The sequence below is a fragment of the Salmo salar genome, chromosome 06 (genome assembly GCF_965601325.2).
Source record: "Salmo salar chromosome 06, fSalSal1, whole genome shotgun sequence".
NCBI lineage: Eukaryota > Metazoa > Chordata > Actinopteri > Salmoniformes > Salmonidae > Salmo > Salmo salar.
The window spans coordinates 3899629-3916113 of NC_138296.1; the positions used below are offsets into that span (position 1 = coordinate 3899629).

General features: G+C 44.8%; 2 protein-coding genes across 6 annotated transcripts; both read left to right on the forward strand.

Moving 5' to 3' along the window:
* The first annotated feature begins 330 nt into the window (after positions 1–330).
* Positions 331–15799, forward strand: LOC106613157 (stonustoxin subunit beta-like). 5 transcript variants are annotated; one of them, XR_014392545.1, is made up of 7 exons: positions 331–414; positions 1531–1629; positions 12430–12603; positions 12791–12837; positions 13259–14211; positions 14256–14391; positions 14464–15799. XR_014392545.1 is itself a non-coding variant. In XM_082976246.1 (5 exons), the coding sequence occupies exons 2-5, from the start codon at positions 1592–1594 to the stop codon at positions 13813–13815; spliced, it is 816 nt and encodes a 271-aa protein (XP_082832372.1). In that variant the 5' UTR covers positions 331–414; positions 1531–1591; the 3' UTR covers positions 13816–15799. The 5 variants fall into 5 exon arrangements, 1 of the variants encoding a protein (XP_082832372.1); XR_014392546.1 differs by having other exon boundaries at positions 13259–14147; positions 14188–14391; XR_014392544.1 differs by having other exon boundaries at positions 13259–14391.
* LOC145879742 (uncharacterized) lies at positions 7292–12422 on the forward strand. Its single transcript, XM_082976097.1, has 6 exons — positions 7292–7298; positions 7468–8083; positions 8135–8323; positions 8377–8683; positions 8758–9380; positions 9450–12422. Exons 1-6 carry the CDS (start codon positions 7292–7294, stop codon positions 9970–9972), a joined length of 2265 nt encoding a protein of 754 aa, XP_082832223.1. The 3' UTR covers positions 9973–12422.
* Positions 15800–16485: the final 686 nt, after the last annotated feature.

Below are 16485 nucleotides of genomic sequence, written 5' to 3' on the forward strand. Positions count from 1 at the left end.
GGGGACCTGATCCTAGATCATAATGAATCAGATTACATGGAGAGGAGGACCTGATCCTAGATCATAATGAATCAGATTACATGGAGAGGAGGACCTGATCCTAGATCATAATGAATCAGATTACATGGAGAGGGGGACCTGATCCTAGATCATAATGAATCAGATTACATGGACCTGATCCTAGGTCAGCTCTCTTCTTCTGATACACTTCCCAGGACTCACCAGGACAAAGAAACCAAACACTTACTGTTGTAGAGTCTCGTTACAGCAGGTGTTTACTGCCATCTAGTGGAAGTTACAAATTAAACACTATTTTCAGGGTGGGGAGTGTGCTGAATGAAGCAGGAAGTAACATGTTTATTTTGTACAGGATCCAGAGCAGAAAACACTATATGGAGAGACCTGAAAAATAAAGTGAGTATTTCTAAGTATTACTGAACAGTAATCAATTCTAAAGGACAGAGAACGTGAATGAATAACAGGAATGATATATTAGAAGAACTGTTAGAAGAACTGCTACTTGAGCTGAGTTGCTGACAGACAGCAGTTTTCAAAGTGGAAACTAATCAGTAGGTCTACATGTTATCAGTAAAACGTCTGGTAAAGATGGTGGAGGAGCTTTTACATTATATGGTTTTATGTTTATCTCAGGGTTTCTCATCCTTTTGTTCTGACCAGCACTTACACACCTGATTCAACTAATCATCAAATATTTTAAGACAGTTTAATATTTGAGGCAAACAAATGAACATTCTGAAATTAAATCCTTTTGGGTTTGTAGGCCTGTTAAACATTTTTGGGGGAAAATGACACGTCTGTTGGCCATTAAATAGCCTATTCATTTCTATGGCAATGTAGTTTATTGTTGTTGTAGTCTTTTGTTATTATGCAATTATTAATGGCCGTGTTAATTCAGTTGGAAGTTAGAGCTGTGACCATTGTCACACTTGATATAGCAATTGCTGATTAGCTGTTAGAATGCATTAGATTGAAGATATCAGTCAGTTAGATTAGACTACAAGTAAAAGATTACCTGGCTGTTGTTGACAAGCATAGACCTATTCAGTTCATAACCATGTTATTATTCAGTGATTGAAATTACGACCCCATCCTCAGTAGCCTATTCCAGCAGGCTACTGGGCAACAGAAGCACTTCCTACCACCAAATCGCCTCGCTATTCATGTTGAATAAATATATTTGTCAATTTGAACTAGGCTAGCTGCTAAATCGTTCATCTTACATCTTGCCTACATCTTGCCCAGGCTACTGTAGGCTATCTGAAATAACATGTAGGCCTCAGGCGCTACCAGGGACTATTTTTTGGGGCTAGTTTTCAGGCCCTGTGGGAGGGTTTTGAGTAGTCATTGGGCTAGAAAAAGTCATTACATTAAATCACCTGACGGTTTGGATGTGTCTGTTAGTAAATGTTTTTTCATTTCTAAGAGATCATTAATAAATGAGAACAACTGACTTTCAATAATTTCTTGTCACTGTGTTAACGACAACCAACATGCTGGATCTCTGTTTAGGGGTCAGTGCTCGAAAATTTGTCTCTCTAGGGAGAGAGAGGAGGGGGGCCCTGCCTCTAAAATGAGTCTCTCTGAGGGACATGACACCAAAACTAAGAGGTGAGCTGACAATATTGTTTAAGAAGGCATATTCCAAAACGTTTTTTAATCAGAAATCAAATCAAATTTATTTTTATATAGCCCTTCGTACATCAGCTGATATTCTCAAAGTGCTGTACAGAAACCCAGCCTAAAACCCCAAACAGCAAGCAAAGCATGTGAAAGAAGCACGGTGGCTAGGAAAAACTCCCTAGGAAAAACTCCCTAGAAAGGCCAAAAACCTAGGAAGAAACCTAGAGAGGAACCAGGCTATGAGGGGTGGCCAGTCCTCTTCTGGCTGTGCAGGGTGGATATTATAACAGAACATGGTCAAAATGTTAAAATGTTAAAATGTTCATAAATGACCAGCATGGTCAAATAATAATAATCATAGTAGTTGTCGAGGGTGCAACAAGCACGTCCGGTGAACAGGTCAGGGTTCCATAGCCGCAGGCAGAACAGTTGAAACTGGAGCAGCAGCACGGCCAGGTGGACTGGGGACAGCAAGGAGTCATCATACCAGGTAGTCCTGAGGCATGGTCCTAGGGCTCAGGTCCTCCGAGAGAAAGACAGAAAGAGAGAAAGAGAGAATTAGAGAGAGCATATTTAAATACACACAGGACACCGGATAAGACAAGAGAAATACTCCAGATGTAACAGACTGACCCTAGCCCCCCGACACATAAACTACTGCAGCATAAATACTGGAGGCTGAGACAGGAGGGATCAGAAGACACTGTGGCCCCATCCGATGATACCCCCGGACAGGGCCAAACAGGCAGGATATAACCCCACCCACTTTGCCAAAGCACAGCCCCCACACCACTAGAGGGATGTCTCCAACCACCAACTTACCGTCCTAAGACAAGGCCGAGTATAGCCCACAACGATCTCCGCCATGGCACAACCCAAGGGGGGGGGGCGCCAACCCAGACAGGAAGACCACGTCAGTGACTCAACCCACTCAAGTGACGCACCCCCCCCATGGACGGCATGGAAGAACACCAGTAGGCCAGTGACTCAGCCTCTGTAAAAGGGTTAGAGGCAGAGAATCCCAGTGGAAAGAGGGGAACCGGCAAGGCAGAGACAGCAAGGGCGGTTCGTTGCTCCAGCCTTTCCGTTCACCTTCACACTCCTGGGCCAGACTATACTTAATCATAGGACCTACTGAAGAGATAAGTCTTCAGTAAAGACTTAAAGGTTGAGACTGAGTCTGCGTCTCTCACATTGGTAGGCAGACCATTCCATAAAAATGGAGCTCTATAGGAGAAAGCCCTACCTCCAGCCGTTTGCTTAGAAATTCTAGGGACAATTAGGAGGCCTGCGTCTTGTGACCGTAGCGTACGTGTAGGTATGTACGGCAGGACCAAATCGGAAAGATAGGTAGGAGCAAGCCCATGTAATGCTTTGTAGGTTAGCAGTAAAACCTTGAAATCAGCCCTTGCCTTAACAGGAAGCCAGTGTAGGGAGGCTAACACTGGAGTAATATGATCAAATTTTTTGGTTCTAGTCAGGATTCTAGCAGCCGTATTTAGCACTAACTGAAGTTTATTTAGTGCTTTATCCGGGTAGCCGGAAAGTAGAGCATTGCAGTAGTCCAGCCTAGAAGTAACAAAAGCATGGATTAATTTTTCTGCGTCATTTTTGGACAGAAAATTTCTGATTTTTGCAATGTTACGTAGATGGAAAAAAGCTGTCCTTGAAACAGTCTTGATATGTTCTTCAAAAGAGAGATCAGGGTCCAGAGTAACGCCGAGGTCCTTCACAGTTTTATTTGAGACGACTGTACAACCATCCAGATTAATTGTCAGATTCAACAGAAGATCTCTTTGTTTCTTGGGACCTAGAACAAGCATCTCTGTTTTGTCCGAGTTTAAAAGTAGAAAGTTTGCAGCCATCCACTTCTTTATGTCTGAAACACAGGCTTCTAGCGAGGGCAATTTTGGGGCTTCACCATGTTTCATTGAAATGTACAGCTGTGTGTCGTCTGCATAGCAGTGAAATTTAACATTATGTTTTCGAATGACATCCCCAAGAGGTAAAATATATAGTGAAAACAATAGTGGTCCTAAAACGGAACCTTGAGGAACACCGAAATTTACAATTGATTTGTCAGAGGACAAACCATTCACAGAGACAAACTGATATCTTTCCGACAGATAAGATCTAAACCAGGCCAGAACTTGTCCATGTAGACCAATTTGGGTTTCCAATCTCTCCAAAAGAATGTGGTGATCGATGGTATCAAAAGCGGCACTAAGATCGATTGCTTATGTGTACATTCTATATAACTGTTCTAGATTGTAGATGTGTAGACATTCCTGTATATTTAACTGTGATATGTGGTTGTCTCACCTAGATATTGTCATGCTCTGACCTAGGAGAGCTGTGTTTTCTCTGTTTAGCTAGGCCAGGGTGTGATAGGTGGGTGGGCATTCTATGTTTTTGTTTTCTATGTTTTGGCCGGGTATGGTTTCCAATCAGAGGTAGGTGTCTATGGTTGTCTCTGATTGGAAGCCATACTTAGGCAGCCTGTTTTTCCTTGGTTGGTGTGGGTGGTTGTTTTCCTTTTTGTTAGTATACCTGACGGAACTGTTGGCTGTTGTTTTTGTTTAAGCGTTTTCATTAAAGTCAAGTATGAGCACTCTACACGCTGCGCCTTGGTCCCCTTTATACGACCCTCATTACAGAACTACCCACCATGATTGGATAAAGCGGCGTGCCCAGGCAGAAATGGACACCTGGTCACATAAGGAGTGGACGGAAAGGAGAAACTGGACTTGGGGCCAGGTAATAGAGAGATATCGGAGCCTACCGGGGAAGAACGAGAGGCAGCCCCAAAACATTTTTTTGGGGGGGGGCACACGGGTAGTTTGGCTGGGCCAGGGGTGAGACCTGAGCCAACTCCCCGTGCTTATTGTGGTGAGCATGTGCCTGCCTCTCGCACTCTCTCTCCAGTGTGCCTCCATAGCCCAGTACGTCCTGTGCCTGCTCCTCATGCTCTCCCTCCAATGCGCCTCCATAACCAGTACGTCCTGTGCCTGCTCCTCGCACTCTCCCTCCAGTTCGCCTCCATAGCCCAGTATGACCGGTGCCTGCTTTGAGCACTCGGTCCTCAGTGCGTCTCCCCAGTCCGGTGAGACCTGTTCCAGCTCCACGAATAAAGCCTCCAGTGATAATCTGTGGTCCGAAGCCTGTAGAGATGATCCATGGCACGAAGCCTCTAGTGATGATCCATGGCCCGGAGCCTGTAGAGATAATCCATGGCAAGAAGCCTGTAGGGATTATCCATGGTCCGGAGCCCGTAGGGATAATCAATGGCACGAAGCCTGTAGGGATAATCCATGGCCCGGCACCTGTAGAGATGATCCATGGCACAAAGCCTCCAGTGATAATCCAGGGCACGGAACCTGTATTGATGATCCAAGGCATGGAGCCTGCAACAACGGTCTCTAGTCCGGAACCTACAACGACGCTCTCCAGTCTGGAGCCTCCAGCGACGCTCCTCAGCTCCAGCGACGCTCTCCAGCCCGGAGTCTTCAGCGGCGGCCTGCAGCACAGAGTCTTCAGCAGCGGCGTGCAGCACAGAGTCTTCAGCGGCGGCCTGCAGCCCGGAGTCTTCAGCGGCGGCCTGCAGCCCGGAGTCTTCAGTGGCGGCCTGCAGCTCGGAATCTTCAGCGGCGATGGTGTTCCAGATCCTCCGGCAATGATCCACGGTCTGGTTCCTCCGGACACACAGAAGCGGGGGGAACAGTGGGCGGGGGGGTGGGCTACGCCCAGAACCAGAGCAGCCGCCAATTATAGATGCCCACCCGGACCCTCCCCAATTGTTTCAGGTTTGTGGCTGGGAGTCCGCACCTTTGGGGGGGGGGGGGGTACTGTCACGCTCTGACCTAGGAGAGCTGTGTTTTCTCTGTTTAGCTAGGCCAGGGTGTGATAGGTTGGTGGGCATTCTATGTTCTTGTTTTCTATGTTTTGGCCGGGTATGGTTTCCAATCAGAGGCAGGTGTCTATGGTTGTCTCTGATTGGAAGCCATACTTAGGCAGCCTGTTTTTCCTGTGTTGGTGTGGGTAGTTGTTTTCCGTTTTGTTAGTATACCTGACGGAACTGTTGGCTGTCGTTTTGTTGTTTTTGTTTAACCTCTCTGGGCCAGTCCCACCTACTCAACAGCCAGTGTAATCCCGTGGCGCGATATTCAAATACCTTAGAAATGCTATTACTTCAATTTCTCAAACATATGACTATTTTACACCATTTTAAAGACAAGACTCTCGTTAATCTAACCACACTGTCCGATTTCAAAAAGGCTTTACAACGAAAGCAAAACATTAGATTATGTCAACAGAGTACCCAGCCAGAAATAATCAGACACCCATTTTTCAAGCTAGCATATAATGTCACATAAACCCAAACCACAGCTAAATGCAGCACTAACCTTTGATGATCTTCATCAGATGACAATCCTAGGACATTATGTTATACAATACATGCATGTTTTGTTCAATCAAGTTCATATTTATATCAAAAACCAGCTTTTTACATTAGCATGTGACTAGCATGTGACTAGCATTCCCACCGAACACTTCCGGTGAATTTACTAAATTACTCACGATAAACGTTCACAAAAAGAATAACAATTATTTTAAGAATTATAGATACAGAACTCCTTTATGCACTCGCTATGTCCGATTTTAAAATAGCTTTTCGGTGAAAGCACATTTTGCAATATTCTGAGTAGATAGCCCGGCCATCACAGGCTAGCTATTTTGACACCCACCAAGTGTGGTACTCACCAAACTCCGATTTACTATTAGAAAAGTTTGATTACCTTTGCTGTTCTTCATCAGAATGCACTCCCAGGACTTCTACTTCAATAACAAATGTTGGTTTGGTTCCAAATAATCCATAGTTATATCCAAATAGCGGCGTTTTGTTTGTGCGTTCAAGACACTATCCGAAGGGTAAAGAAGCGTGACGCGCCCGAACGCGTTTCGTGACAAAAAATTTCAAAATATTCCATTACCGTACTTCGAAGCATGTCAAACGCTGTTTAAAATCAATTTTTATGCGATTTTTCTCGTAAAAAAGCGATAATATTCCGACCGGGAGTCGTTGTTTTCGTTCAAAGAGAGAGAAAGTAAACATGGTGTCGGCTCGTGCACGCGCCTCCAGTCTCATTGTCCTCAGATCGACCACTTACCAAATGCACTAATGTTTTTCAGCCATGGCCTGCAAAGCCACCATTCATCGTTCTGGCGCCTTCTGAGAGCCTATGGGAGCGTTAGAAAATGTCACGTTATGCCAGAGATCCCCTGTTTTGGTTAGAGATGATCAAGAAGGCCAAGAAATAGTCAGAGAGAGCGCTTCCTGTTTGGAATCTTCTCAGGTTTTGGCCTGCCAAATGAGTTCTGTTATACTCAGACACCATTCAAACAGTTTTAGAAACTTTAGGGTGTTTTCTATCCAAATCAAACAATTATATGCATATTCTAGTTACTGGGCAGGAGTAGTAACCAGATTAAATCGGGTACGTTTTTTATCCGGCCGTGCAAATACTGCCCCCTATCCCCAACAGGTTAAGCGTTTTCATTAAAGTAAAGTATGAGCACTCTACACGCTGCACCTTGGTCCCCTTTATACGACCCTTGTTACAGATATCTATATATCCATTGATTATCAGGAATGGAATGTTAGTATCCTGTATATTTGACTGTGATATGTGGTTGCCTCACCTAGATATCTAAAGATAAATGTACTTACAGATGCCATATCTTACTTTAACCCAGTTTCTCACAGCAGGAAAATAACAGCAAATGTGCATTTCTATGTGGATTGTAATTAAGGGACATTTTTTGTAGGGGTTGATCCATTTTTCATCAAATCAAGTCTGACATTTTTATACAACAGGTATGTCACGTGCGCTGAATACAACAGGTATGTCACGTGCGCTGAATACAACAGGTATGTCACGTGCGCTGAATACAACAGGTATGTCACGTGCGCTGAATACAACAGGTATGTCACGTGCGCTGAATACAACAGGTATGTCACGTGCGCTTTATACAACAGGTATGTCACGTGCGCTGAATACAACAGGTATGTCACGTGCACTTTATACAACAGGTATGTCACGTGCGCTGAATACAACAGGTATGTCACGTGCTCTGAATACAACAGGTATGTCACGTGCGCTGAATACAACAGGTATGTCACGTGCGCTTTATACAACAGGTATGTCACGTGCGCTGAATACAACAGGTATGTCACGTGCGCTGAATACAACAGGTATGTCACGTGCGCTGAATACAACAGGTATGTCACGTGCGCTTTATACAACAGGTATGTCACGTGCGCTGAATACAACAGGTATGTCACGTGCGCTGAATACAACAGGTATGTCACGTGCGCTGAATACAACAGGTATGTCACGTGCGCTGAATACAACAGGTATGTCACGTGCGCTGAATACAACAGGTATGTCACTGCGCTGATACAACAGTATGTCACGTGCGCTGAATACAACAGGTATGTCACGTGCGCTTTATACAACAGGTATGTCACGTGCGCTGAATACAACAGGTATGTCACGTGCGCTGAATACAACAGGTATGTCACGTGCGCTGAATACAACAGGTATGTCACGTGCGCTTTATACAACAGGTATGTCACGTGCGCTGAATACAACAGGTATGTCACGTGCGCTTTATACAACAGGTATGTCACGTGCGCTGAATACAACAGGTATGTCACGTGCGCTTATACAACAGGTATGTCACGTGCGCTGAATACAACAGGTATGTCACGTGCGCTGAATACAACAGGTATGTCACGTGCGCTGAATACAACAGGTATGTCACGTGCGCTTTATACAACAGGTATGTCACGTGCGCTGAATACAGCAGGTATGTCACGTGCGCTGAATACAGCAGGTATGTCACGTGCGCTGAATACAACAGGTATGTCACGTGCGCTGAATACAGCAGGTATGTCACGTGCGCTTTATACAACAGGTATGTCACGTGCGCTGAATACAGCAGGTATGTCACGTGCGCTGAATACAACAGGTATGTCACTGTGCGCTGAATACAACAGGTATGTCACGTGCGCTGTTAATACAACAGGTATGTCACGTGCGCTGAATACAACAGGTATGTCACGTGCGCTGTATATACAACAGGTATGTCACGTGCGCTGAATACAACAGGTATGTCACGTGCGCTGAATACAACAGGTATGTCACGTGCGCTTTATACAACAGGTATGTCACGTGCGCTGAATACAACAGGTATGTCACGTGCGCTGAATACAACAGGTATGTCACGTGCGCTGAATACAACAGGTATGTCACGTGCGCTGAATACAACAGGTATGTCACGTGCGCTGAATACAACAGGTATGTCACGTGCGCTTTATACAACAGGTATGTCACGTGCGCTGAATACAACAGGTATGTCACGTGCGCTTTATACAACAGGTATGTCACGTGCGCTGAATACAACAGGTATGTCACGTGCGCTGAATACAACAGGTATGTCACGTGCGCTGAATACAACAGGTATGTCACGTGCGCTTTATACAACAGGTATGTCACGTGCGCTGAATACAACAGGTATGTCACGTGCGCTGAATACAACAGGTATGTCACGTGCGCTGAATACAACAGGTATGTCACGTGCGCTGAATACAACAGGTATGTCACGTGCGCTTTATACAACAGGTATGTCACGTGCGCTGAATACAACAGGTATGTCACGTGCGCTGAATACAACAGGTATGTCACGTGCGCTGAATACAACAGGTATGTCACGTGCGCAGGTATGTCACGTGCGCTATACAACAGGTATGTCACGTGCGCTGAATACAACAGGTATGTCACGTGCGCTTTATACAACAGGTATGTCACGTGCGCTGAATACAACAGGTATGTCACGTGCGCTTTATACAACAGGTATGTCACGTGCGCTGAATACAACAGGTATGTCACGTGCGCTGAATACAACAGGTATGTCACGTGCGCTGAATACAACAGGTATGTCACGTGCGCTGAATACAACAGGTATGTCACGTGCGCTGAATACAACAGGTATGTCACGTGCGCTTTATACAACAGGTATGTCACGTGCGCTGAATACAACAGGTATGTCACGTGCGCTGAATACAACAGGTATGTCACGTGCGCTGAATACAACAGGTATGTCACGTGCGCTGAATACAACAGGTATGTCACGTGCGCTGAATACAACAGGTATGTCACGTGCGCTGAATACAGCAGGTATGTCACGTGCGCTGAATACAGCAGGTATGTCACGTGCGCTGAATACAGCAGGTATGTCACGTGCGCTGAATACAACACCTTACAGTGAACTGCTAATCGGGCTAATTGAGGTAGTATGTACATGAACGTATAGTTAGTGATTATGCATATAAGATAAACAGAGAGTAGCAGCAGAGTAAAAGAGGGGTTGGGGGAGGGGCACACAATGCAAATAGTCCGGATAACCGATGATCCAAGCCAAATCTTTTTAGTTTCCTGAGGGGGAATAGGTTTTGTCGTGCCCTCTTTACGACTGTCTTGGTGTGTTTGGGCCATTCTAGTTTGTTGGTGATGTGGACAACAAGGAACTTGAAGCTCTCAACCTGCTCCACTACAGTCCCGTCAATGAGAATGGGGGCGCGCTAGGTCCTCCTTTTCCTGTAGTCCACAATCATCTCCTTAGTCTTGATCACGTTGAGTGAGAGGTTGTTACCCTGGCACCACCCGGCCAGGTCTCTAACCTCCCTATAGGCTGTCTCGTCGCTGTCGGTGATCAGGCCTCCACTGTTGTGTCATCTGCAAACTTAATGATGGTGTTGGAGTTGTGCCTTGCCATGCAGTCGTGGGTGAACAGGGAGTACAGGAGGGGACTGAGCACGCACCCCTGAGGGGCTCCAGTGTTGAGGATCCGAGTGGCAGATGTGTTGTTACCTACCCTCACCACCTGGGGGCGGCCCGTCAGGAAGTCCAGGATCCAGTTGCAGAGGGAGGTGTTTAGTCCCAGGATCCTTAGCTTAGTGATGAGCTTTGAGGGTACTATAGCGTTGAATGCCGAGCTATAGTCAATGAATAGCATTCTCATGTAGGTGTTCCTTTTGTCCATGTGGGGAAGGGCAGTGTGGAGTGCAGTAGAGATAGCAACATCTGTGGATCTGTTTGGGCGGTATGCAAATTGGAGTGGGTCTAGGGTTTCTGGGATAATGGTGTTGATGTGAGCCATTACCAGCCTTTCAAAACACTTCATGGCTACGAACGTGAGTGCTACGAGTCTGTACTCATTTAGGCAGGTTGCCTTTGTGTTCTTGGGCACAGGGACTATGGTGGTCTGCTTGAAACATGTTGGTATTACAGACTCAATCAGGGACCAGCCTTCATGGCTACAGACATGAGTGCCACGGGTCTGTAGTCATTTAGGCATGTTGCCTTAATGTTCTTGGGCACAGACACTATGGTGGTCTGCTTGAAACATGTAGGTATTACAGACTCAATCAGGGACATGTTGAAAATGTCAGTGAAGACACCTGCCAGTTCGTGAGCACATGCCCGGAGCACACGTCCTGGTGATCCATCTGGCCCCGCAGCCTTGTGAATGTTGACCTGTTTAATGGTCTTACACATAGAAGTGATTCAGCTCATCTAGTAGGCTCCAGTCACTGGGCAGCTTGAGGCTGTGCTTCCCTTTGTAGTCTGTAATAGTTTGCAAGCCCTGCCACATAAGACGAGCGTCGGAGCCAGTGTAGTACGATTCAATCTTAGCCCTGTATTGGCGCTTTTCCTGTTTGATGGTTCGTCGGAGGGCATAGCAGGATTTCTTATAAGCTCCCGGGTTAGTCCCGCTCCTTGAAAGCGGCAGCTCTACCCTTTGCTCAGTGCGAATGTTGAATGTAATCCATGGCTTTTGGTTGGGGTATGTACGTACATTCACTGTGGGGACCACTTATGGTGTATTAAAGTAGTCATAAATGTAATATTTGGTCCCATATTCCATGCCCGTAGTGATTACATCAAGCATGTGATTCTACAAACTTGTTGAATGTATTTGCATTTTCTTTTGGATGATGGTGAGAGGTTAGCATGTTTTGTTGTAGCCTCTATTATTGATCATGGTGAGAAGTTAGCTGTTTTGTCAGTCATAATTTTCCTTATTGATTCATCCTGGCATCACCAGGATTCATTTAATAGTGCTTAGAAACATGTTATCTACTCACTTAGACAGCAGATTAATCCGGTCATCATCCACCATTCAGTTACTATTGGGCAAATCATAACCCAAAACACAACCAAAACAAACTGCAAATGCAAACACGAGTTTTTGGACTAAATACTAAACTTTTGACTACTTTATTGAGTGAATTGGTCAGAATACTTATGACTTCTTCAAATGGGGGGACTAGACACACAAATTGTTTCATTTCTAAATGGTGAAACAGATGGGTATGAAAATACCCTCAAATAAAAGGTGACATTATATACTGTCACCTCACATGACTTGCCTAGTTAAATAAAGGTTAAATAAAAAAATAAAAATAAATATGAAACATTTGATCTGAAAGTCAAAATGCTGGAGTAGTGACACGTTTAAATTGATACATTAATTTATGAATTGATATGGCAGGTTTCATTACACTGATGTATCTGAATATGTAAAAATAAATATTACTATTTATTACTAATATTATAATTTGATTATTTATACTAAACAGGCAATACTTTGATATATATACTGCCACTATTTTCACCACCAAAGAATAGCAGTGTGATTTTAATATGATTTGACTATTTGCAGGCTGTCAGGCTGTCAAGTGACAGAGGAAGGCTGTGCTTCTCTGGCCTCAGCTCTGAGGTCAAACCCCTCACACCTGAGAGAGCTGGACCTGAGCTACAATCACCCAGGAGACTCAGGAGTCAGACTGCTCTCTGCTGGACTGGAGGATCCACACTGCAGACTGGAGAAACTCAAGTATGTAGAGGGTTTATGTCAATGTTCATATCAGACATGTTTGACTTATCAGGCTAGTTAAGACAAACATTCTGACCACCACTTGGACAAAGTTATATGCTGACCGTGTGTGTGTGTGTGTGTGTGTGTGTGTGTGAGTTCACGTGAATCACTCACTGACTGTCTGTTCTTCTGCTTACCGCTACAGTGTGGAACATGGTGGAGAGAACACAATGAAACCTGGGCTTAGAAAATGTGAGTGTTGACTGCTGTGAAGAATATGACTAAGAATAAGTCTTAATTCAAGTTAAGTCAAAGTCAAAGACCACCATCATTACTTACTTGGTCATATTAAATATCAGCTGTAGTTCTACAGAAGCAGAAATCAGGGACACCAAAGTTTACAAAGAGTTGCTTTGACAATGTGTGTCTGTGTGTGTGTGTGTGTGTGTGTGTGTGTGTGTGTGTGTGTGTGTGTGTGTGTAATTCATGGGAATAAGTGTGTTTTAAATTACCATACAGTATAACATATGATCATTCAACAAGTCTCAAGTTACCTTAACTTCTCCTTTTGATACCTAGAAACATCTACATTAAATGAATTAGTGAAAAGTGAGTTAACATTCTAATGTGAATGATGATGATTTCTAATATTGTGTCTGGTTTCATCCATCAGATGTCTGTGATCTCACACTGGACCCAAACACAGTAAACAGACTCCTCTCTCTGTCTGAGGAGAACAAAAAGGTGACATGGGGGAGAGAGGTGCAGCCGTATCCTGATCACCAAGAGAGATTTAAGGACTGGGACCAGGTGCTGTGTAGAGAGGGTCTGACTGGGCGCTGTTACTGGGAGGTAGAGTGGAGTGGGAGAAGGGCTGTTATAGGAGTGACATATAAAGGAATCAGCAGGAGAGGAAGGGGTAAGGACTGTGTTATTGGATACAATGACAAGTCCTGGAGTCTGTTCTGCTCTGACGACAGTTACACTGCCTGGCACAATAATAATTCCACTACCATAGACGTCCCCTCCTCCAGCTCCCACAGAGTAGGAGTGTATCTGGACTGGCCAGTCGGCACTCTGTCCTTCTACAGAGTCTCCAATGACAAGCTGACCCACCTGATCACTTTCACCTCCACATTCACTGAGCCCCTCTATCCAGGGTTTAATGTTTGTTTTGATGACTCCTCAGTGTCTCTGTGTCAGGTGGTCCCTGTGTCAAACACAACATGATGTTTCACTCTAATCAGGGTCATGTTCAGTAAGACACACTGGAGCAACAATGTAGAATATCTCTCTAGTCATGTTCAGTAAGACACACTGGAGCAACAATGTAGATTATCTCTCTAGTGTGTAAACCCCTCTATCCAGGGTGTTTGGTAATAATATCTCTGTAGTGTTTAAACCCCTCTATCCAGTGTGTTTGGTATGAATATCTCTCTAGTGTGTAAACCCCTCTATCCAGGGTGTTATGTTTGGTATGACTCCTCTTCAGTGTCCCTGTGTCAGGTGGTCCCTGTGTCAGGTGGTCAGGTGGTCCCTGTGTCAGGTGGTCCCTGTGTCAGGTGGTCCCTGTGTCAGGTGGTCCCTGTGTCAGGTGGTCAGGTGGTCCCTGTGTCAGGTGGTCAGGTGGTCCCTGTGTCAGGGGCCTGGTCAGGTGGTCCCTGTGTCAGGTGGTCCCTGTGTCAGGTGGTCCCTGTGTCAGGTGGTCAGGTGGTCCCTGTGTCAGGTGGTCCCTGTGTCAGGTGGTCCCTGTGTCAGGTGGTCCCTGTGTCAGGTGGTCCCTGTGTCAGGTGGTCCCTGTGTCAGGTGGTCCCTGAGTCAGGTGGTCCCTGAGTCAGGTGGTCCCTGTGTCAGGTGGTCAGGTGGTCCCTGGGTCAGGTGGTCAGGTGGTCCCTGTGTCAGGTGGTCCCTGTGTCAGGTGGTCCCTGTGTCAGGTGGTCCCTTTGTCAGGTGGTCAGGTGGTCCCTGTGTCAGGTGGTCTCTGTGTCAGGTGGTCAGGTGGTCCCTGAGTCAGGTGGTCCCTGTGTCAGGTGGTCTCTGTGTCAGGTGGTCCCTGTGTCAGGTGGTCCCTGTGTCAGGTGGTCAGGTGGTCCCTGTGTCAAACACAACATGATGATTCACTCTATTTTCTTATGTTTTTATTGAACCTTTATTTAACTAGGCAAGTCAGTTAAGAACAAATGCTTAATTTACAATGACGGCTTACCCCGGCTAAACCCTCCCCTAACCCGGACGATGCTGGGCCAATTGTGTTGCCGCCCTATGGGACTCCCGATCATTATTGTATTGGTTGTGATACAGCCTGGAAACGAACCTTTAGGGCTGTAGAGACGCCTCTATAAGCTCTGTATTTAGTTCCTTTTTATTTCCATGGTAACAGAATGTATCTCTCTCTTGATGTAGCCATTGTTTTTTTTTTCCATGGTAACAGAATGTATCTCTCTCTCTCTTGATGTAGCCATTGTTTTTTATTTCCATGGTAACAGAATGTATCGATCTCTCTTGATGTAACCATTGTTTTTTATTTCCATGGTAACAGAATGTATCTATCTCTCGATGTAGCCATTGTTTTCTCTGGTCTATTGACTGTTCCCTACAATGTAATGACCTTGTATAAAATGTTTTTTGTTTTTTTAGGGAGTAGATCAGCTTTAATATTGCAGATAGATTGTAGCTTCCATCAATGTAATTGTCTGCATCACTTCCAATCCCCCATATATTATTGTATAATATATACAGTTTATATACAAATTATTATTTTACAATGAAGGCCTACCCCGGCCAAACCCTCCCCTAACCCGGACGACGCTGTGCCAATTGTGTGTCGTCCTATGGGACAATATTTGTTGTATTATATACACATACATACATATAAATACATATATATACTGTCACGGCTCCTCCTCTGCAGTGCAGGGGCGGTTCCTCCTGCAGGCAGAGGAGGGTCATTAGTGATTGGAGCCACCTGGGCTCAGGGTATAAAACTGCTCCACTAACTTCTCTCTCTCCGTGCTCCTCCAGGTATGATCCTGTTTTGTTTGTTCCTTTGTTGGTTTATTTAGTTTCCACTCAGTCATGTTCACACACACATATTCACGCGTCCATGCACCTTACATACACCTTACATTATGACATTTCCACACCTCATTCATTTTTCTTTGTTTAGAGTTAATAGTTTTGTTTTACAATAAAGAACCTTTTGAATTGGCCTATACCTGTTGTTGATGTCCCCTCATTTTTGCCACAGGCTATGAGCCGGCCTGTGACAATACATATAGATATATATTTCCTTTATTCCCCTCCAAACCTACCACCCCTCCCCAGATTGGAGGAAACTAGTGAACAACCACACTTAGGCCTGTACTTCCAGCTTATACATACTATATATACTCAATATACTATATACATTTTATGGACAGTCTATTTTACAAAAGTTTTATTTTGTTTGTTTTTACTCCTGTCCTTCCTCTACCCTCAACCTCCCCCATCTATTTCTGATCTCCATCTGGTTTGATTTGACCCTGCTGGTCATCTATGAACATTTGAACATCTTGGCCATGTTCTGTTATAATCTCCACCCAGCACAGCCAGAAGAGGACTGGCCACCCCTCATAGCCTTGTTCCTCTCTAGGTTTCTTCCTAGGTTTTGGTATTTCTAGGGAGTTTTTCCTAGCCACCGTGCTTTTACACCTGCATTTCTTGCTGTTTGGGGTTTTAGGCTGGGTTTCTGTACAGCACTTTGTGACATCAGCAGATGTAAGAAGGGCTATATAAATACATTTGATTTTCTATTTGCCATGTCTTTCAAACTGTGCTCTTTTAAAAAGTTCTTAACCTATATACATTTTACGAGCTCAGTATGTTTTACACTAGTTATCTTGTTATTAGTTATTATAACTC

Bases quoted from the DNA above. Each gene is read 5' to 3' on its own strand.
- LOC106613157 (XM_082976246.1), top strand. From the start codon at position 1,592: ATGAGTCTCTCTGAGGGACATGACACCAAAACTAAGAG. The intron at 12,604-12,790 runs GTATGTAGAGGG...TTACCGCTACAG, and splicing joins TGCAGACTGGAGAAACTCAA to TGTGGAACATGGTGGAGAGA. The intron at 12,838-13,258 runs GTGAGTGTTGAC...TTCATCCATCAG, and splicing joins GAAACCTGGGCTTAGAAAAT to ATGTCTGTGATCTCACACTG.
- LOC145879742 (XM_082976097.1), top strand. The intron at 8,324-8,376 runs GTATGTCACGTG...CTTATACAACAG, and splicing joins ACGTGCGCTTTATACAACAG to GTATGTCACGTGCGCTGAAT. The intron at 9,381-9,449 runs GTATGTCACGTG...GCTATACAACAG, and splicing joins ACGTGCGCTGAATACAACAG to GTATGTCACGTGCGCTGAAT.